Source organism: Lemur catta, chromosome 16 (assembly GCF_020740605.2).
Source record: "Lemur catta isolate mLemCat1 chromosome 16, mLemCat1.pri, whole genome shotgun sequence".
Lineage (NCBI taxonomy): Eukaryota > Metazoa > Chordata > Mammalia > Primates > Lemuridae > Lemur > Lemur catta.
Window position 1 is genome coordinate 48,396,889 of NC_059143.1, and position 23,334 is coordinate 48,420,222.

Genomic DNA, 23,334 nt, shown 5'->3' on the forward strand with positions numbered 1-23,334 from the left:
TGTCTGAAATTTTCACTTGAAGTGAGAGTGGGTGAGTACAGACAGGTAAATTCAATTTCGCATTGCTATGTGGGCATGAAAGTTAGAATACACTGCGAAGATAATTTTGGGAAGCCTCTACCTTTCTTTTCCTATCAATAACATGTTCCCATAATCATTCTCAGAATTACTATCATTTTCATTTTCCACATCTCTTCCTCGCCTATTCCTCCATATATTCCACCTGGCTCTCTCCTACCCATGGGTGCATTTCTATACAATGTTAAAAGGCAGTGGTAGCTTATGCTTTCTTCTTTTTTACCTGCACACATTTGTAATTCTTACTTTGATCAGACCTAATACTGCTTCCAAAACAGAGCCTTTTTATTTGATATGATTCAAGATCATACATCCTGGGAATTGAAAGTAAACACTGTGACTCCGATCAATAAAGGAAATATTGTTATCATCCATGTAGCATTTTACATGCTCACTGATGGAACCCTGAGATAGAAAGAATGATCTCCCTGGAGAAAAAGAGTGTAGAGTCAGGTCTTCAGTGACTTACCAACCTATTAATATATTCATATGATTTTCATTAATTTTGACATTATAGAGAAAAGATCATGAGAGCTATGGGAAGGAAGTACATGTGGGGGAGGGAGAGCAGTCTCCACTCACACTATAATGGAAGAAAAACTGACAGCCAAGTTAGGTTTAGCTGGAATGTAACAAATCCACAGCTTTATCACTCTGGAAGCACATTTTGACATAATAACAAACCACTGAGAAAGAACCACTTTTATCTAGGTCAGAATGACAGACTCCCAAGTGTTAGAGAGCTTGGGGGAACTACAGTTTGGAACATCAAGAAGACTGCAATCTGTACAGAGATTTTCATCAAGTCTTGACACTGCCTAATAGTTTTCATCCAATACATTGTAATTATTCCACTGGCTTACAATGGCATAGCATTTTTATTTCAGAGCCTACCAAAATAAAATGAACCACATTTTATGACGACTACATTTATAATAAGATGCAGATGGTAAAGGAAACAGATGCCTCTGACATCATCTCCCATTTGCTTTCAACTTTCGCAGACACTGGCAGTCTGTAAACTCATTCAAAGGGATGCAAGATAAGTCAGGCAGTTTTCCAATTCTGTTTCTTGTCTAAAAAAACACTGGCAGCAGTGACACTGCTGTCTTTGAGTCATACAGTGTTAATTCCACAAAAATAAATTTGATTCTAAGTCTGTTTCAGTCTTTAGTGAAAAATTAATCATCTGGGGGAAAAATCCCCACAAATATTGAGAGTTTAGCAATTAGTAACTGCTGATTGTTTTGCTTGACAGTGACAGAAAGGATAGGGTGGAAGTGGTATGATGGTGAACAGCTGTAGTTTCAGGGAGGCAAAAAACAGAGAGTTTAAAACAGACAAGCATGTCTAAAATAAACTACCAGCCCTTGGTATTCAGATCGTTCAAAGACTTATTCCTTATTATTTCTAAGGAAAAAAACTTTAAGTAGGCTTTCCAGGTCACTGTTTCTGACCTCAAAAAAGCATATTCATCCTGTACTTCCAACTGTATCGTCCGCAGAAGGAATCCTATAGTTCTGATAGGAGCTTTCACCGTTTCCCCAGTGATATCATTGAACATTATACACAGTAAAAGAAATTCTTTTTCTTTGTGCAAGATAAGTGTGTTAGAAGACCTTTTCAAAAAGATAAGGAACTTTTGTAGTCCATCTTGAAAGCAAGAGATGCTTGGGTAAAGCAGGAATTGCAAGGCCTTTAGCAGTGTTTGAGGTCCCAAGATAGATTAACACAGTTACAGATGAAGGAGAGTAAAACAAAAACCTTTAAAATCTTCCCATCTCTCCTGACCCCCATGATATAACTTCATCTACACCTGTATAGCAGAAACATTTTAGGGAAAAAATTTCAGAAACAAAGGCAAAGAAAGTAGTGCCATAAAAATAAATCCTGCTAGGCCAAATATGGTGCTGATTCTTAAAATAATCTCTCTGTGCAAATAACAGACCAAACACACACATACATACATACACCCACACACATACATACACACGGAGTACAAGAATAAACAAACTCTTCTAATTCATATCCACAAAGTAGGTTGGGAAGTATTAGTGCAAACTTCTGCTGACCTGCAGCATTTAGTCCATAAACTTTGGATATCCTAGATGATCCATCAGTGTCCAACAGATGTTTTCAATTACTTTAATTTCATCTCTAGGCAAATTCTGTTTCCAAACATTAATATTAGTTGGTGATATTTCCCCTTCATAAGGAAGGTAAAAAAGGTTTGTGGAGGTGGCAAACAATATTTGGTTTAAACTAGCAGGAGACAAAGGAATTCCAAGAAAGGCAAAAATCCTTTCAGTGGTTTTCTGAGGAAAATGCACAATATCTTCAAACTTGACCAGCTGGTAGCTGGTAGGCAGCAAATCTGCATTTATTCTCAATGCTGCTGCTGTGTTTGCTAGCCACAAATGAGACAACAGGGAGACTGCATTTGATTTGGATTTTGATAATTCTTTCCTCAATGATTCATACTCAAAAGCATAGCCTGAATTTAAGTTACATTTGCCTTTACCTCCCTCTGTTTTAAACAATTTTGCTAAGTGCTCTGGTACGTTCTTCAAAGAGTAAAGACTTGGCTTACTACTGTACAGCATTGAATAAATCCATGCCCGAGGGTCTCTTACTATGTACAATGCCCTCATCGAAGTTCCTAAAACTTCCTGAAAAAAATGAAGCTTTAATGTCCAGCTTCCACTGCTTAAACTGAGCACAGGACGTGCACTTGGATAATAGACCAGGTGTCTCCTCAAAGCCCTAATATATTCAGCGTCTCTATCAAAGGCGCCTTTCATTCTATTTCTTTGTTCTGGCAAAGACTCTCTCCTTCTTGATTTTCTTTTTTTGTCCTTATTCATTGTAAAATATTGGGCCAGTTTACCCCTACTGGGTTCATGGAGATGGATATTTTGCAAATGCAGTTTTGTGTCCTGGACTAAAGACTGCAACCATCCTCGGAGTAAACGAAAATGTCCACTGCGTATATCTGACACCTTCCATTCACAGGCATCTACAAATGTGTCCATTTCAAATTCAGTTTCAGGGATATCTATGTAGGCTGTAGGAACCCTGATGTAGAGAAAATCACTACTGTTGAAAAAAAGTTGTTTGAGAATTTCAGCTCCTGAACCAGGAAGTGAGGTAATAACAACATCAGGAAGATCGATGTGGTGACCTTCTGAAGACAAAGCCTTCTTGCTTGTCTTGGCTTCTGTCCTCCTCCATTTTGCACAGATGGGCTGAGTGCAAGTGCTCCACACATCCAGAAGCTCAATAAACCACAAGGCAATTACAAGTATAAGTATCCATCTCATTAACTTTCTAAAAGAAAGGTAAAACCGCCATTGGAAAGTTAAAATCACCAAGCTAATGCACAAAATTAATCCAACAGCTATATTAAATTTAAATCCAAATGGGAAGATGACTCTATCATGTCTTACAGGCTTTACTATTGCATGAGTGCCCAAACCAAATCGGGTTATTTGCCCTTGATCAGCCACATTGGCAAAGCCACCAAATCCCAGGTAACTGAATCTTGTCTTCAGGTTATGGTAATCAGTTACAATGGAAACAACATGTTCAGTATTATTGACATTGAGAGAAATCTGAAGGCCAGAATTGGAATTATCAATGAATCTGCAGCTGGAAACATTGACATATGGCCCATAAAAGATATATGCAATTCTTGTGATTGTCGATTCCATCTGAAACGTAACATTAACAAATTGAGTCCACCGTTTCTTAAATTCAGCAGCTTGTTCTGCTTCCTGTATACTAGCCATGGGACTATTGCCACGATGATCAAACCAAAACATTTTGTAGTGTGCATCCCATACATCCATCATGGCACCATTATACCTATTCATAAACCTATATGGGATATATTTAAAGTCAATGTCCAGATTATGAAAGAAGGCACTGACAGAATTTATTGGGGAATCTTCTTGTCTCTCAATGTGATCAACAACTAGCAGAGTTTGAGAATTTAAGAGAAGCACAGCACGATATACACTTTTTAGTCTCATTGCTGAAGAATAAGCAGACACTGCTTCTCCACTCACAAATATCATTTCCCCATGTTGTGAGGCAGTGATAATTTCCCCAGCTGCGTCCCCAACTTCCTCACCAGTCCACTTGAGCCACTGTGCACATTCTCCCAGTTGACCTTCCCAGGGCTTATTACACTGGCTTGAGGGTGATGGAGCAAACACCAATACATTATTAAGGTGGCTCAACTTGGGTCCATAGAGAGCCTCAGAAACAAATACTTGCCCATTGGGGGCAAAAGTAAATGAGTTCTGATCTGGATGTTCATGTCCTGGGTTAAAGCTTCTCCATCCATCAATCCAGGAGTATGGCTGAAAGTGAACTATGTCATACACAGCTCGTCCACCTAGTTTCCCAGATTTAAAAGACACGAAGGTATTGGTCTGTGTGTTTGGCAACCCAGCCCCATAAGTGACAACACCCCAGTTAGGGAATGTGTGCATTTTTGCAGTGCCATATTCAGCAGGAGGCTGTGGGGTGAGCTGGGGATCATACCAGATGTATTCAGTGTGAAGAGTACTCCACCTCTGGGCAGTTGAAGGAACCATTGGTCCATCTTTAGGTCGGTGCTTTCTAATTTGCTGAGCTAACCAATTTCCAGCTCCATTTTTTAAGATGAACTTATCCAAGAAAACTAGCTGGCTTTCTGGACCATAAAACCAATTATAATTGGAATCTGCTATACCCACAGTTCTTTGAAAGCCTGGTAAAAGGGTGGCATAATAGAACCAAAAGTGCATTTTTAACCAGTTATTCTCCAAGTTGTTGATATTAAAATGGCGTTGAGCCAGAAAAACATACTGTGTGACTGATTTAGCTGTGTAGCTTCCATAGGCCACACCTTCATCCAAAGAACCATCAACAATATGATTCAACAGAAACATTGTCTTTTCCATCACATCTACTACAACCTGTTTCCATATATTTGCTTTAGATTCTTTATCTACCCCTGTCACCAAGGCCCCTGTGAGTAATGCTATCATATTAGTAGCTTGGTGGTTATGGAGAAGCTGTTTGCCCCATGAGCGGACCTTGGAATACTCATACATTTCCTCAGTAATAACCCATATTTTTTCTAGGTATTTTTGTCTTCGATTATTATCTAATAAGTTATATAAAAAGTCAAAGGCAGTTGCAAAACCTGTTAGGGAATGGCCAATTGGAACCTCATCTCCTGGTGCATTCTCAACTAGCCAGTCTTTGTAGCCAACCATCCTGTCCATATATTCCAAGACAAATTCAAAGGCAACTTTGTCTTCTGGGCATAACAAACAGTACAATGCTAACGGAGGCAGATTGTTACCATAAATTTCATTCCACTTGGCAGCAAAATCAGCATGCTTGGGTGGAGGTAGGTAGTATGTAGGGTTGGACAGCATAACTGTCACTGCACTTCTGATAGCTCTAAAAAGATGCAAATGGCTTGTGCGAGACTGTTGTCTCATTGCTTGGATTTCTCCAGCATCAAAATATAAACTTGGATGAAGCATACTTTTCTTCAGCTTTTGGTTGGGTCTGAAATCTTGTACTTTCTGTGTTTTAAACTGATCTATATCATCTGTGAAAACTGCCCATTCAGAGTAATTGTTCACAGATTCCTCAAAAGTAGAAAAACCAAACATCAATAATGCTAAGAATAGGAAATGTCCTGTAAACATTAACGCCATGATCCATGGGGGAGTTCCTTTCCTTAGGCATACATGTCAAACATGGTGCGCAATGTGTTTCCCATCTGGTAATTATAAAACATACATTAAAGGCCTTGATAAAACAAAGACTGCAAATCTTATATGCTGTGAAATCCTGCTGACGTTCGGTTCATTCTAATCAAGTGCAGTTGCCAAGGAGAGAAAACTTACACTGCGTATCTGTGTCCCTGGCACAGCTTTGCGTGCAATAAAACTTCAGGGAATTTTAGTCTGTAATTTCTCCATACTGTTTCTCCAGGGAACAGCAGTACAGTTAAGAAATATTATAAATTCAGCATTTACTTCCTTTAAATGAATCTATTTAACATGAAGAGTTGAAACACGAATTGCAAAAAAGATAAAAAGCACTCCAAAATTCAAATTAAGAGTCACTCCTAGCATAAAAAAGCATCACTGGTAATAAACCCACCATGCATGTATGGATGTATTTATGTGTGTTTGCCAGAAGATGATGATAAAGTACTGACATTCTTGGAGTGAGTGGACTCAGTTGTACTACTCTTTACTTTTTATGCTTCTTGCTTTCTGAATTTTTTCTTCTTCCATTTTTGGGAGAAAAACATCCTCAACAAGTGTTCAAAGTCCTACTTGGTTTTTAAAAAATCAAAATTCCTGCCCTCCTTTCAAATCTGTCTTTTTCAGGCTCACTCATCAGCCTATTGTGACACAGAAAGCATTTTCATATCTTCTTTTATCAGCTTCATCTGTACAACAATAAAAATCTAATCTCTTCAGCCACCTAGATACTTCTCTTCCAATCATGAAGTAACCACCAACAGGGAAAGAAACTCCCCTTTCACCAACAGTGATGTCTCTTTTCTGTTCCTTTTTCATGACACTCCTTTCTGGGGGAAAAACAGAACAAAGAAATTCTCTGAGGCTACAGGTATGCTGGGAGTGTACATATATCAATGATCGAAATATTCTGCATCTCATGATAGAAATTTTAGAATCACAATAAAATCTTATATGAAATCTGAATTAGCTCAAGTGATTTTGTTTTCTTATACTTTTAAATACACACATTTGCATCTCAGTGAGTGTTAGCAGAAGACAAGCAATTACAGGATATAACTCTCCCGACAGTATTTATATTTTAACGGTGGCTTGTGTTAGTCACTTAACAATGTTTTTATTCAAATGCAGTTTACACAAAGATGCGTTTTGTATCTTCCTTGTTGTTACAAAGGATTCAGGGATAAAAAAGTAAAAGCTGAAAGGACTTTTCTTTTTACTCCGGTTGAAGGTTTGGCTTTCATAGTATCAGAAGGTATCTTCATAATGAGAACTACTAAGATGAGTCACTTCTCTCAGAGGTGAAATCATGACAATGCGTCCTGGCAGAGGAACAGCAGTCCACTCCACTGTCTCACCTGGAACCTCCTTTAAACGTCCTTAAGAGAAGCCACCAGAGGGAGCTCAGACCCAGATTTAAGGAGCAGCCTCTCCTCTGCCCGTCTACGGTTCTGAAGAACCTAACCAAGTTTCAGTCTTGGGCAAGTCTCCTCTCTGCAGGAAACATTAACGCTAGGAGTTTCCTGATCCGCCCCGCCTGTTGCATATTTTTAATTCGTGTCCTACGAAAACGACTCCACCATCCTCCGCTCCCCACTCCCCGACCTTCGGCCGTGGTTTGGGGGCGAGAGGCCCCTAAATGGCCAAGTCCGCTTACCTGAGGCAGATTCCAGCGGGGTCTCCGAGCTACGCTGGGCCCCAAGAGAGGCGGAGGTGGAGAGTTCGAGAAAACTGCTCTCTGCACAGGAACCGGCCCCGCGATCCCCGCGGGGATCTCAGCGCCCCGGCGGCGCCCCCCCCGCCCCGATAGGTCGTGCCAGCCGCGCGCGGACCCGCGCCCCGCACCGCCCGGACACACCCGCCCCCAGGAACGCCGGACGATCACGGGGGCAGCCCCGGACCACGGGAGGCAGATCCGCGGGCAGCGGGCGCCCTCGGGGCCGCCGTGTCCAGTGGAGCGCCCGCGTCCTCAGGCCGCGATGCAGCCGCAGCCGCCGCTCCTCTGTGCCAGCTCCGCGGCCCTGGGAGGGCGAGAGACCGCGACGCGGCCGGCGGGCGGGGGGCGGAGCGGGAACGGCGCGGGGCGGAGGCGGGGGCGGGGCCTCCGGGAGGGCCGGAGCGGGCGTCTCGGGCCGGCGGGCGAGGGGCGGGGCCGGGGGCGGGGCTTTAGGGAGGAAGAGCGCGAGCGACGCGGGCGGGCCCGAGCGCCCGCGGGACCCGGAGGGAGGAGGCTGGGGCGCACGAGTACGCGCTGAGGGGTTGCCGCGCGCTCCCGGACCGGCGCAGCTGGAAGAGGGGAAGTTTGGGAATGCGAGTGGAGACCTCGCCCGACTGGCGTTAAAACCTTTTCGTTGTGGGAAGAGGACAACTGTAAGAGGCCCAGGGTTGGGAGAAACAGAGAGGGATTTGGGGTTGACTACAAGCGGTGGGCGAAGCTGTGGTGGGTGTGGGTGACGGGGCTCACCCTTCGGGGACGAGCGAGGGTGGGAGCGGAGGGCAGGAACGAGCGCTCCCTTGCAGCGGGGAGGCCGCGTGGTGAGGTGGCTGTCATTTAGAAAGGCAAAATCAGAATATCCAAATTAATATATGAGAACAACTTCAGTGGTCCAGATGCTAATGCAGCTCAGGGGAAAACAACCAAGTCTAATCAGCTTTCCTGAATGAAAATAATTTCTGCAGCAGTATCAACAGGAAAAAATACGGGACAAACAGGTAGAAGGAGCCTTTTGCTTGTGGAAGAAATGAAAACTGGCTTTCAGTAAAGAAAGCCTACGTGCCGTGTGCCTTGGTCACCCTGTGTGTGCAGTTCCAGGGTTTGGAAATCCTAGAGCAGACTGCTCTTCCCGCTGCGCTCGACGTGTGGAACTTCCCGCAGACACCTGCGGTTCCACTCGGCATAAGCCAGCCCAGCCTCTGACCTCTAATATCACAAGTAAGCACTTAGCAGTAACAGGAACACAGTAAAAGATCAGGCTTCACAAATGTGCAATTCCATCCTAAGTTGGGAATTAGTAACACATTCAGACTCCTCCTATACCATACTGTTTTGGTAATATTTAATAAGATGTATTAAAAATGTTAAAAATGAGAGTCTTGCTTAGATCACTTCCTGGTAAAAATCAAAGAGTAGACCATTGCTAGCAGAATGAATTTCAGATAATTTAACTAGGAGGTGAAATGTGGTCTCCACCTGCTTTTCTCATCCTTCTACTCTGTCCTAGTAGGAACTTTAGCCCAGTCCAAATGGCCAAACTTGCTTTGGCACTTCAGTAACTATGCTTATTCCCTTCCTTCAAAGTGCCCTTTGCCTAGCCTCCACCAACTTCTAGGTAAAGGTTTCTGACTGTTAAATTTCTCTTATTGCCCTAGTCTCAGCTCAGATTCTCAAATTCTTCTGTAAATACCTCCTGAGTTTCCCTAGCCAGAATGTATTATACCAGCACTATATTATTTGTGTCCATATTCAGCCCTTTAGATGGTATGTACCATGCTTACTGTTTCAGCTGGCTGACTCTTTCTTGTACCCCATTCATAACTCCTTCGAGTCATGAGTAGTACTCAGTCCCCTTTGTAAGGTCTATATCTGTGTTTGAAAGAAGTTGAACCTTTAACAATTGGGCTCACATAGAGCCCTGTCTTCTCCACTGAGGTTCTTTGCAAAAGAAAGGTCCTCCTCTGACCTCCACAGACAGAACTTCCAGTAAAGTCTGCATTGTCCCTCTACAGGCCCCCGATGGAGGAGGATGACCCATGGCCTCCATCCTCATTTAGGGGAGTAGAGTTGGGGGAAAGAGGAGCCTGGCTGAAGATATTTCTATGTTTTCTGCAGAGAAGAGACTAGGGATTAGTATTAGTAAACATGGTTGGTAAATATGCAGAACATTTCTCAGAACACAATGTGTGGGTAGGGCTATTTCATTCTGTGGATTCAAAGTGTCTCATGATGCGAGGGCAAGGTGAGTCAGGGGGAATTATTGCATGAACATGACCATCAGTCAGGCCAACATTTTAACTTCTGTCCTTTATTTTTTTCAGATTTTTTAACATCAATATGATCATTTTCACTTTCTAGATTAATGAACTCAGGCACAGATGCTGCCTCCTTTCACCTCTGCCCCATGCACCGATACTGAAGCTCCGGGGAAGCAGCTAGCCTCTTGGCATTCTCAGATGAGCTTTCAGGCTAATTCATTTTGAACAGTCATCTTCTCACAGTGGAGAAATGTGAGTGCATTAAAACAAAACAGGAGCTACAACTGAACAATTCAAATCATTGGCAGAAAGGGTGGCAGGTAAATGGCACTATTAAAAATGAAGATAATCTTATTTCCTGTGAACTAAAAATGGATAGCTCCAATTATTGTTCCTTCCACACATGAAGGTGGTACAAAGTTAGCTAATTATAAATAATGCATCCAACCATAGAAAGGATGAGCTATATGCTATGTTATTGTACATTAAAAACCTTTATGAGTGTGGCAAGAGACACATGTACCAACAGCTGCTAAATTCAGAATCCTGGAGCAGTATCTTATTTTAATGTGAGTGAAGAACAGTTCAGCCTATTGCTCTGGGGACTTCCCTCTATATAAAAGGATCTTAAATCTACATGAGATTTTACTCAGTGATATTAAAGCACTTATGAATATCTGTTTTCTTTATTTGCATATCTTTCAACCTGCCCCAACCACCCAATTTATACCAGAAACAATGCTATTATAGAACAGATTTTTCAGAGCAGAAGCCTTTCTCTCTCTCCTTCCCCTCCTTCTTTCCACTCTTCTGTCCTTTTCTTTCTCTTTCTTTATTTTTTATTTTTGAAAAAAATTTTCATTATCTATCGCAGAGCCTGGGATTTTTGTATTGAATATATGTTCAATGCTTAACATGAATTATCAGCCCCATTTTATGGCAGAAGAGAAAAAGGCGTAAAGATCTAAAGTGAGTTATCAAATTCTGAACAGAGTTACACACTCTTTTCCTCTAAACTGTGCTTTCAAGCTTGTCACCACACAACCTATAATTAGAACTATGTCTTGAGGTGACTTCATTCAAGTGGCATCTGAGACTGGAAAGTCAGACAATATTGTAAAGAGGATTTCTGCACCAATTTTATATCTTAGGATAGGCAAATTCAAGTTCTGAGCCTTAGAACATAAGGTAAATACTGTATCATCTTACAGAACAATAAAGTGCAAGCAATAAAATGAACCTAGATACTATATAAAGTCCCTAGTCTAAAATCTTATTTGTCCATGATCTGTTATGCTGGTGGACTCTTAATAAATAGGGCCAAGATATCCAAGAACTGTGTATTCAGTAACTAACCAAGTACAGATCTCCAATACATGGGCTTTCACAGAGCACACACATTTGAATCTGGGAATGGCTTTGTTACTGTTCTCATAACATAGGCCTTCTTTGATATGGCTTTGGCTGCGAGAGCTCAGATGCAGATTTCTTGAACCACTTACTAGGGCCAGATGTATACGATATTGATCTGCTAGCAATGTCAGAACTAGTATCTGCCCCCAGCTGTGAGTTTAGAAACAGACACCAAACATAAGCTGCAAATTTTATTGCACAGTTGACCAGCAGTAACAGGCCACACCAATAATAAAGACCAAACCACAGACTTAAAGCAGGCAGTGCAATCTGGAAATACTCTTTTTGCAATTGTTTTGAATACAAAACATCTCAGATGACAGGGATTTTGCCTGCAGAGTTGCTAATGAAGATGTGGCTGAGAGTGTTCCTTCAGTTTGTTTACCCAGCTGTACAACAGTCAGTATGACAGTAACTAGATTTATAAAAATTTGAAAATACCAAAGCCAAACTCTGAGGAAAGGAGTTTCCCCATAAGTCTACTAAAGCCTTGTATTCATAAATGAGAAGCTTTATTGCTACTATATCTGCTTACATACAGTTTGCCTTTTGCTATGAAAGAAAATTTTAAACAAAGTGCAACTTGCAAAGGGATCACAGGATGGTTTCTCCAGGGTTCTTCCTCCTTCCCTTCCCTCTGTTCTCCTCTACTTATACCAGTGGTTCTCAACTGGGGCAATTTTGCCTCTCAGCAGACATTTGGCAATGTCTGGAGAAATTTTGATGATCACAATTGATCTAGGGTCGGGATGGGGGTTGCTAGAATTGCTGGAATCTAGTGGGTAGAGGCCAAGGATGCTGCTGAAAATCCTGCAATGCAAAGGAAAACCTCCTCTCTTCCCCTACAAAACAAGAATTATCCATCCCAGAATGTCAACACTGCTGAGGTTGAGAAACTCTGGCCTAGCCCACTGACTCTAACAATTGATTATGTGCGAATTGTTGGCAATTCAAATCAAGTCCTGTATTATCCCCTGGGCTTCCCAATCACCTCTGTGCAGCTTGTCTCAGAGCCAGATGGTATGATTTAGAACAGTGGTCCCCAACTTTTTTGGTACCAGGGACTGATTTCATGGAAGACAATTTTTCCATGGATGGGGGCATGGGGGAGGCAGAGCTTATGCAGTGATGCCAGTGGCGGGGAGTGGCTGTAAATACAGAAGAAGCCTTGAAGTTTAGCCACTCGCCCACCACTCACTCACCTCCTGCTGTGTGGCCTGGTGCCTAAGTTTAATGGAAAACAATTTTTCCACAGACAGGGAGTGGGGTGGGGAGGGTTGCGGGGGGTGGTTACGTGGGGCTCAGGTGGTAATGCCCTGCCTGGTTCCTAACACCTAACAGGCTGTGGACCAGTACCAAGCCATGGCCAAGGGGTTGGGGACCGTAGGTTTAGAATGTATGTATCCCTCCAAAATTCGTATGTTGGAACCTAATACCAATGTGGTAGTATTAGGAGGTTGAGTCCTTTGGGAAGTGATTACTTACCGCATGAGTGCTCTGCCCTCATATATGGGATTAGTGCCCTTACAAAAGAGGTTGAAGGGGGTGCCCTAATCCCTTTTTGTTCCTCTGTTTTGGTCTGTTTTGTGCGTCTGTAACAGAATGCCTGACATTGGGTAATTTAAAAAGAACAGAAATTTATTTCCTCACATTTCTGGAGGTTGGGAAGTCTGAGATCAAGGTGTTGGCAGGTTAGGGCCAGGTCTCTCTTTTTCAAGGATTATGCCTGAACACTGCATCCTCCAGAGGGGAGGACTATCCTCACATAACAGAAAAGCAAGAGAGAGAGGGAGAATCCACTTCTATAAGCTCTTTTTATAGCAGTGTTAATCCATTCCTCATGACCTGAATACCTCTCCCATTAGGCCCTACCTCCCAACACTGTTGCATTGAGGATTGAGTTTCCAACACATGATTTGTAGGGAACACATTCAGACCGTAGCAACTTCCATCTCTTTGTCCATGTGAGAACATAGTATTCATTACTTTTTTGCCCCTTCTACCATGTGAGGATGCAGCAAGATGCACTGTCTTGGAAGCAGAGTAAGCCCTCACCAGACATAGCCTCTGGTAACACCCTGGACTTGGACTTTCTCCAAAATTGTGAGCAATAAATTTCTACTATGTATAAATTACTCAGTCTGTGGTATTTGGTAGGACAGTGGGGACACGAGCTCTTACCTATTAATAAATTATTCACAGATGGCTTTCTGTTTACCAGTTGATGAGTCCACTTCTCGTCACTTGACCCAAGACACTCCAAAATCCAGCTGCCTCACCTCTTATAAAATCTTGGGCTCTGCCTACAAGGCATAACTGGCAATAAGCCAATTACTGCCAAGTAATAATTGGAATAATGTGCTTTTGATGGTTATCAGAAATGCCCTTCTGATGTTAATAAAAGCATATCCTCTTACCACCATGCCCCTTACACACACCACCTCACTCACCTGTATTATCTGATTTCTTTCCTGTAGGACAGTGTTTTTCAAATTAAAATTTTTAAGACTACCAGCATCAGAAAGTCCATGTTGTTATTAAAGACATCAATTTCTCAAATCTATCCAAGCCCTGTGGATTAAGAATCTCAGTGTGTGACCTAGTAATCTACACCTTCAAATGTTCCTCAAGCACCTAACAGACTTTGAGAGTCACTGTTCTAAGATAATTCTTATTCTTTTCTCCTACTCCACATGCATGTGTGGTATGTATCTGATGGTTTGTTTGGCTATGTGGCAGAAACAACCTCAGGCTGCCATAGGCATAGAGACACTAATTAGTGTTGCAGAATAACTCAGGGACATGTAGGTACCTATTTTGCTGCTAGTTTAATTATTCTACATGTAAATTGTTTATTCACATATGAGGGAGTGAGGTGGTAGATACAGTCAAGCAATAAAGGTAAATAGAAGTTATAAGACAGAAAAGAGGGAAAATGAACACAACCTAGGAACAAGGAAACTTTCATTGCACATGTTTTTGGGCAAATTGATTAACTGACAGTAGAAAAGTTCTTGCCCTTGAAACAGTGAGAGTTTAGCGGGGGTAGCAGATGGAGACTTCCTTGCTAGAAAGCTGCTAAAAAGAAAGGTTCCTTTCTCCATGCTTCCAAGGCCAGGAGACTTCTCCTTTTGCTTCCAAGCCTTTGTTTCCTTCTTCTCTTTTTCTAAAGATCAACTTTACCTGCTCCTTCCTGGGGATACAACGCAACATGGCTCTTCTTCAGCACAAGTTTATATTGCCTTGATTCTGCCATTAGGCAAAAAAATAAATTGTCTTTGGTGAAGTCCAAATCCAAATTCTCAGAAGAGATGGTTGCACAGCAGTGTCAGGGTTCCACCATGACTCAGACAGTGATGGAAAGCTGTTCAGGGTTACATAGTTTGAACATTAATATAAGGACTGATACTTGTGGGTTTGGGTATCAGTTATCTTAGGAGAACAGAGATGGCTCATACCTTAAGAGTATGTGTTATAAAATGACATACACCAGAGGGCCATACTCTGGCATATTGGAAGCAGTGGATTTGGACTTTTATGGGAAATTATCTGACTTTTAAAAATAGCTTAAAATTTTTAAAAACTCTCTGAAGGCCAAATATAATATACGTGTGAGATGGATTGAGATCATAAACTTAATAGTTTTGATTTTTGATTGAGAAGCTATATGCACAAAAATAAATTTCCTGATTTTGCTTGTATTATCTCAACAGCCCTGGAATTCAGCTTCCCATTTTAGTGCTAGAGAGAAAAGTATCATCATTTCTTTTAAGTTATCTACTACTATAATTCCTCTCAGTCTGGGACAGTCAAAGACTGATGATGTATTCAAATAATCATATTTTAATCTGCAGAAGTATATTAAATTTTATTTCCTTAATTTATTCAATAAATACTCACTGAGTGCTCAATAATGCACTGTGCCAGACACTGAGAAACCTCAAGGGAAAAAAAGTTCCTAGCCAAATAGGGGTTATAGTCTCATGGATAGAAAAGGCCTGAAAAGCATGAATTATTACTTCATTTGTTCCTGTATTTTAATCATTACTTCATCTGATTTAAATGGCTTTGAAGGTTCATCTATATCTTGATTCCATTATTTTCGCAAGCACATTTAAATTGATGAGGACGGAAGATTAGTAGTGACTCAGAAGCTTGGAAAATAGATAGAAATCTAAATGTTGTAAGACATCTCTAGGATGTTTGCATTTTTTCAGAGCTGCACCCCTTCTAATACCTGGAGTCCAGCCAGGCACAAAGCAAGCTGACTGACTCCTGCAGAAAGGAATCCTGAAACCTGTCTTGCTGACATGCTTCCAGAGTTTCCAGCACAGCTAGCCAGAGACTTCCTATAGACAATGAGAAAATTCAAAAGCAACAAATGTGGTAGTTCAGCTATTTATATATCTGGTCCTAGGGATGAGACTGAGCTATTTTTCTGCAGCTGGCCACAAAGTAAGCCATGGAGAAGGCCCATTATCGGAGAACAGGGCATGATGTTGGCATACGCCTCATCATGGGCTAGAGCTTTTTATGAAGGGATTCAGTCAAACCCAAAATGCAACGTGAAAATGATCTCTCTTGTTGGTAACCATTTTAAATATCATAAGTAGAAAAGAGATGTACAGAACCATGTTTTCCAAAAGTCCTGATGATGAGAATCACCAGAGGCTCTTAATATCCTGAACAGAAAACACAGACTGCTTGGTGTGGGACTGAATCTAGAATTTGATGTTCTTAGCAGGTATGTCAAGTGGTTATTATCACCTGAGAAATTTAGGAAATACTAAAGTAGAAGAATAAAGAATGACTCTTTCCCTATAATGGTATTACTCCCAGTTACCTATGGTGTGTCGCCCTAGGCTTACTTCTGTGTCCACTCTTACAGGTGTATGGTTACGTGATGGATTTTGGAGTGAGATGGTCCTGAGTTTGAATTCAAGCCCTGACACCATATGGTAAGTTACTGTGAGACATTGAGCCAGTTTCTTAACTTTTCTTAGTATCAGTGTCCTCATCTGTAAAATAAGGCTACAATGTTACTAACTGCATGGGGCAGTTGAGAAGTTCAAATGACAAGCAGCAGGTAAATTTCCCAGCACAGACTTTTGGGGATTGCTCAAGGACAGCTCCTAGTAGTTGAAAAGCAATTTTACATTCTTTGTTTCATTTAATCATTTTAATAATCATGTGAATGATATATGATTAACACAATTTTATATACTAAAAAACTGAGGAAGAGAAATTTAGGATAGGAAATACCGTATGTTAGGATACTGTGACAAAAACAGGACACTAGTGTCTACCGACTTGCTTTCTGAATTGGTCTAATTTTAAAAACTGTGAATATTTGAAGGAAACATTTAATGCAGTTCGCTCATTTTACTGGTGAAGAATCTGAGCTCCAGTGAAGCAAACTGATTTGTTTAATGTGTGAGAGAGACGGAAGGACCACTGGGGCCAGAATGCAGGCTTCTTTACTGCCCATCTGCAGCCTTGCCGTTGCATTGTTGATCAAACTATTTGTCTGTGAGCATAGCCAATGATACGTATTTTAGATGTACTTCTTCTGATAGTAAAACAATTAATTCATAAAATAAATATATATATATACATATATGCAGCTTGAATTAGAGCATTTTTCAAATAATTTTTCTAGGTTCCATTTGTACCAAAAATCTTTTAGGAGCATTTTAAAAACTTAGGTATCTCTGTCCATTAGAAATCCTTTTTGAATCAGACTGTTGATCAGGGTATGGAAATTTGCATTTTTATCAAGTTTACCAATAAAAATTTGAGACAGAGCTAATTAAACCATTCTTTCCTTGAGGGCAGAAATTATGCATTGTCCTTCTTTTGTCTTCCCATCAGTTCCAGCCAGAATTTTAGGCATATACTTTCTACTTACTAACTCATAGAATTGAACTGTGGTGGAATCAAATTAAGGTCAGATGTTTTGATTATATAAAAATCTGTGAAGCACATCTATAGATGACTCATTTCCAAAGATACATTTAGATAAGTTTCTTTTAATTACAAGCATAATTCTCCTGCCAGATATATTTATCTAGAAAATATATGTGTATGTATATATAAGACATATGAGATATGATATATATTTTACATATATATTGTATATGTAAGACAGAGAGATAGAGAGGAAAATTAGCTTTTAAGACAGTTTTGAACAATGTTAACTTGGATATTAGTTAACTATTACTACATCACAAATTATCACAGAATTAGCAGCTGAAAACAAAAATTTATTTTCTCACACAATTTCTGGGGATTAACAATTGAAGCAGCTTACCAGGATGGTCAGGTTCCGGTCAGGGTCTCCCAGGAGCATTAGTCAAGATGTTTGTATCTTAACCGTATTACCTTGGGTGGGCAGTGTGGTGAGACCAGAGGCAGATCAAGAGAGAGAAACTGTAAAGAGTTCTACAGTTTCATTGTACTGGCAGGTCACTGGGGAGGACATGGCAGCCACATAGCGTTGCTCAAGGAAAGCATGGGGTCAGTCATGAGCCAGAGGGAGAAAGGGGAATGGGGGAAAGCGTTTTTGTTGTGGCGTCTGCAGGAAGGCACAGGTGAGGCAGGGGAAGCAGGCTTACGATCAGCCAGTTTGAGTAAGTTCAATGGGCTCTGGTCATACGGGTCATCCCTGGTTTTCTGACACTTGACCCCAGGGTGATTAGGGTGGGTGTATAGTCACCTGGAGTATGACAGCCCAAGAAGGGAGTTGGTTGGGATGTGGGCTTACTTGGCTGCTTGGGAAGGGAAACTGACTGGCTTCTAGCCAGAGTCTCAAAATGGTCAAGACAGCATTTTTTAAAAAAACTCTATTACAACTTGCCAGGGCTGCAATTTTCTGAGGTCTTGAATGGGGCTGGGAGACCTGCTTTTGAGGAGGCTCACCCAAGGCTGTTGGCATGAAGCCTCCGTTCTTCCTCATGTGGACCTTGCCCTAGGGTGGATTGATTGTGTATACAACACGGCGGCTGAAGTCCCCAGTTCCTTATATTAAAACAGCCATTTAAAAAAAAAAAACAATATGTGGAATCATGTGGCTCAGTACATCTGCATGTTTATTCATTCATTTATTCAATAAATATTATTAGAATCCCTATCATATGCCGAGCTCTGTGGTTAGCATATGTTATACAATAGGAACAAGAAGAACATGGCCCCAGTTCTCATGGCGTTTATGTTCTAGTGCAGGAAAAACGTTCCACTGACATATTCACACTAATACGTATATAATTAAAAGCTGAATTACAGTGAAAAAAAAAATTGCCTAGCACTGTGAAAGCAGACAGGGAGAATGTAGGAATAGTTAAGGAAGGCTTCCTGGTAAAAGTGGCAGTTGGTCCTTGAAGTAAAATCAGAACAAGCAGTGAAGGGGTTTTGGGAATCGGACCCTTTATAATCAATTGAACTTAATATCATTTATTCTAAAAATTAAGCAATCTTGACTTACAAAGAGATGATCAATGTTTTACTAACTCTAGAAAATATTTTCATCCTTTTAAATATCTTCAATATTTTTTACTCCCTTATCTCCTTAATGGCCTTTTCATAAATGTGAATATTTTCCTGGACAAATACTGTGGCTTCTTTCAATATATGTTATCAGAATTTCTGTAAAAATAACCATTTCGAGGATCACTGGCTTACAATCACCAAGTTCTTTTTCCCCAGCCCCACTAAGCTTTGCAGAACCTCACTTTTGGTTCCTGAGAGCCATGAGGTGTGACCTTCTCTACTAGCCACAAGGAAAATATGGGAGAGAATCTTGGTTATACTTACATGTTGAAAAAACCTGTTTTTCTATGGGTTTGGATTCTTAGATGTGGTGGTCTATGCCTTGACTTGTGACCACTCACCTGCACCTTGTCTACAGTGCAACTCCCATTGATGATAAAGTCTTGTTTTTAAAAACTGAGCCTATGGTGTGTTTTCACAGCAGGGAGTTGGGAGAGAGACAAGTTTCTTGTGGACAGAATAGCAGGTGCAGGTGCCTACAGTGGGAGGGAGGGAGGCAGACAGGAAAAGAAAAAGAATTATTTATCTGGATAGAAGAAAGCTTAAGATAATGCAATATGAAGGAAAACTGGAAATGTTAAACCAAGTGAGATCCAATCTATAGGGTTGTAATCAATCTCATTTTGCCCAGGGCAATGCTGGCTTACATTAGCTTTCCCAGCACAATTATTAGTAGTGCTCCCCGTCAATGCTGAAAGTCTTCTGGTTTTGATGATACATTTTATGATCACCCTATCTGTGTTAAAAGATTTTGATCTTTATCTTAATAATAATAGGAAATCATTAGGGTTTTAAATGTAGGGTCACATGAATATAAGATTTGAGTTTTATACATATTTCTCTGGCTAAAATGAGTAGAACATATTAGCAAGTAGTGTAGAGGGAACCAATTAATCTGTTGCCTTAGTTCTGGCAAGATATGGTACTTGAACCAGATCAGTGGCAGCAAAGATGGACAGATGGAGCTTGATTCCAGAAATGGGCTGTCAGCTATATGCTGCACTCCTTCAGTGAATCTCTCTCCTCAACCGACCTTTTTACTCTCCATGTAAAAGCCATTTTCATTCTTTTCTAAAGTAGGACCCCATTTTCACTTCCAGACATCTTTCTCCTTACTCTCAAAAGGGGAAATTGTTCCCTTTTTCTTTGAAAACTTAAAAAAATTAATAGACAGGGACGGCCTCCTTGTCCAGCTATCAGACTTGCAAATTTCTCTGCAGCTGTACAAAACCCATCTTCTTCTCTGATTACAGTATGGGAGGTATCACTACCTTCACCTAAGTCAATAATTCACCTCTGATTTGGATCCTGAAAATTATCCTCTCTCTTCTGCACAGCACTGATGCCTCGATTTTCTCACCTCCCATTCACTTTTTAACCTGATCCATTCTGGTGTCTTCTGTCATCATTTCCTGAAAGGGCTCTTTCTGAGGACACCAGTGAAATCTACATTACTGGATCCGACAGATTTTTTTCCAAGTCTCATCTTGCTTGACCTCTTGGCAGCATGTGATGTTGCCACTCACTCTGTCTTCTTGAAGCCATCATTTACACTGGCCTCTGAACAAAAACTTTTCTCCTTTTTCCCTATGTCATCAGCCTCATTACATGTTGGAACCTCAAAGGTCCTCAAATTTCCTGGGCCATCTATACTCCTTGCTCTACTCTCCCACCTATAAAATCTTATGTATGTGCACATCTTTAATAGCCATTCATAGATTGTTAATTTCCCACATTTGTATGTCCAGATCAAGGTAATCGAATGCCTTCTTAATAGTACCAATTGAATGTCTCAAAAATCAAAATGAAATTTCGCATAGCCAAGCTCAAATTTGTGAGTTCCACCTACCCTAAACTTGATCATCTTCCATTCCCTTGTATTTTAGGAAGTGTTGCATACACCCAGTCACATAAGTCAGAATGCCAGTCACCTTATATGCTTCCATCTCTCCATAATTTATCTTTCACCAAGTTATGTCAATTCTATCCCATAAATATTTTTTAAAATGTCATTTGCTTTATTTTCTTATTCTCTATAGTAGCAGTGAGTTGTATGGGTATAATCATAGAGAAAGCAGATTATAAAGTCAATCCAAGATTAGGTTTTACTTTGTACACAGTACAAGGAGACTGTGGTATTTCTAGCAGTGCTATTGAAAAAATATGTCATACATCTAGCTGCATACAGAAGGAACTATGAATATGGCAAACTTATGTATTAAATTTCTGATGTGGCTGACAAATGGCCTTAGAGAAATAACTGTACAAGTAAGCTGAAAGAAGTGTTTTCAGGAAACAAGAATCTTTATCTTTTCTTATCCTTTTTTTTTTTCTTGCATTCACATTTTTTTTTTCTTTTTAGCCAGACCTAGCTCTAAAGGTATATGAGTGAACCAAAGGAATAAATCCCTTGCCACCGTGGAGACTTACCTGCCAGGGAAAGAAGCATACAACAAATAATACATACCAAAAAATCTAATGTTATATAGTATTAATAAGAAGAAGATAATAAAACAGATTAAGTAGCAGCAGAAGCACTGAAATGCTAATTTAGAGGCTTCTCTGAGGGAGCAATATTTGAACAGAGACCAAAAGAAGTGACAGAAAGGGCAAGAAAATTTCAGGCTGATGCATCAGCTGTTGCAAGGCCTGGAGACAAGGGAGTGCTTAGTGAGACTGAAGAAAAGTAAGGAAGCCAGTGCACCAGGAGGGCATTTGGAGGATGTGGGGTGAGCATTTGGAAACCTAAGTGAGGACCAGATAATGCATGGCCTGTGTCCCCTGGTGAGGATAATAGATTGTATCCTTGGTGTGATAGGAAATTATTAGAGTGTTCTGAGCAGAGGACTGGCAAGATCTGAACTGTTTAAAAAAAAAAAAATTTCTCTGAAAACTGTGTGGTGAATAAACTATGATGAAAAAAGAGTGGTATCAGGTAAACCAGAACAGGATACAGTAATTAGTGATTTTTGTGTGATGAGAAGGTCCAGAGCATGAGCATAGGTAGAGGATAATTTTATTGGAATGTGATGTTCAAGGAGCTGAAAGCCATAAAAGGTTCATCCATACAGATGTTTACAGGAATTGGATGGTAGTCCTCCACAGGTGGTGAGGTGTCATGATGGGGTCCCTAATGACAATCTGGAGGGGTAGAATGTGATGGAGTTGAAAAGCATAAATTCCAGGCAAAAGTTGTTTAAGAACAGGAGATAATTCTAGAGCCAATCATAGACTCAGTATTGCAGGACTAAATAAAAAGGAGAAGACATGTAAATGATGAATAATGTTGAAACACGATGAGTTCTGTCTCTTCAGAACATATACTTTCCTGCTAGAAAAATAGAGGGAGCGAGAGAGGGAGAGAGAGAGAGAGAGCAAGGGAGCCTACGTGCGCACATGTATGAGCTCCAAGGCAGGTGAGCTGGGGCCATTTACATGCTAAAAGCTGAGCCACAGGTTAAAAATAATTCCAGTTATGTTACTATTTTATCAAGTACATGTATCAAATTTTACATCGAGCAGTATATTTAAATTATATTAAATTTTAGGGTTTTTTCCCATTAAAAAGGGGAAAAAGGATCCTTATATAAAATAATCCTTGATAAATGATGTTGCAAATATTAGATAAATATTAGACTCAGAACATCAAAAAAAATTCAAGTCTGTTTTCTCTAAAGAAGAGGTAAATACTTAGGTTTAATAACTGTCCTTATTTAGTAATAAATGCTACTTTTAAAAAAATGAAGATCAAGCTTATATAGATTAGCTTTTATTGTTTCTCTTACAATCTATTTTAATATCATCCTTAATTTCATTTAAAGATTTTTGTACACCATCAATAAAGGATAGGAATACCAATTTTAATTAAAAAATATGAAGACCACTAAAGTTTTCTTAACTGTGGAAAGGAAGTTGTCTGGCCCTGAAGTAAAGTACTGTTAGCGCCATTGCCAGAACTTAGTGTCTAATGTTACGCCAAGGTGATGTTTATCCGGATTCAGCGTGCATCTGATGAGTCTCTGGATGGCGAGGTTAACAGGATAGAGCAAAAGGTCATGTATGAATTATAAAGTTTGAAATTCTTTTTCACATGTCTGTGTCATATAATTCTCTTTTTGGCAACTTATAAAGCCTCTCTTTTTTGTGTGAAAGAGTAAAAAACTCTTAGCATAAAAAGAACTTTACCCTAACAGGGGACCATTTCTCGTGAACTATACTATTAATTAGATAGTTCTTTTGCCTCACGAAAAACAATACACTTCTTAAAGTGAAGATATAATTCATTATTCTTATCCTTCTGCCTTTAAACTGTTCTCCTGTGTTAAAAACTAATTTAAAATTATGAATAAAAACTTCTCAAATGTACAATTTAAAAAGAAATGCTTAGGGGAACTTAAAAATGGATCCAAATGGTCACTTCATTTCCATTCATTTAGTTAACTTAATTTCTATTATTCATTCCAGATGACCTTATCTTTGCATTTCATACTTGTGCCATGAATAGTATTCCTTAATGTGCATTTAATTTGGATTCATTTTTGCTTAAGAA

At 40.2% G+C, this 23,334-nt stretch overlaps 1 protein-coding gene and 1 long non-coding RNA gene across 2 annotated transcripts in view; one reads left to right on the forward strand and one right to left on the reverse strand.

Annotated features, from left to right (window-relative positions):
- Positions 1–328: 328 nt before the first annotated feature.
- Positions 329–6,258, reverse strand: DSEL (dermatan sulfate epimerase like). Its single transcript, XM_045527642.1, has one exon. The coding sequence runs from the start codon at positions 5,796–5,798 to the stop codon at positions 2,160–2,162; it is 3,639 nt and encodes a 1,212-aa protein (XP_045383598.1). The 5' UTR covers positions 5,799–6,258; the 3' UTR covers positions 329–2,159.
- A 1,851-nt stretch (positions 6,259–8,109) lies between these two features.
- Positions 8,110–23,334, forward strand: part of LOC123621555 — a 95,141-nt gene continuing 79,916 nt past the window's right edge. Inside the window, exons 1-3 of the long non-coding RNA XR_006729179.1 lie at positions 8,110–8,225; positions 9,928–10,147; positions 16,129–16,198. This is a non-coding gene — a long non-coding RNA (uncharacterized LOC123621555). The remainder of the gene's footprint in view (positions 8,226–9,927; positions 10,148–16,128; positions 16,199–23,334) is intronic.

Coding starts and splice junctions, on each gene's coding strand:
- DSEL (XM_045527642.1), bottom strand. CDS start 5,798: ATGGCGTTAATGTTTACAGGACATTTCCTATTCTTAGCATTATTGATG.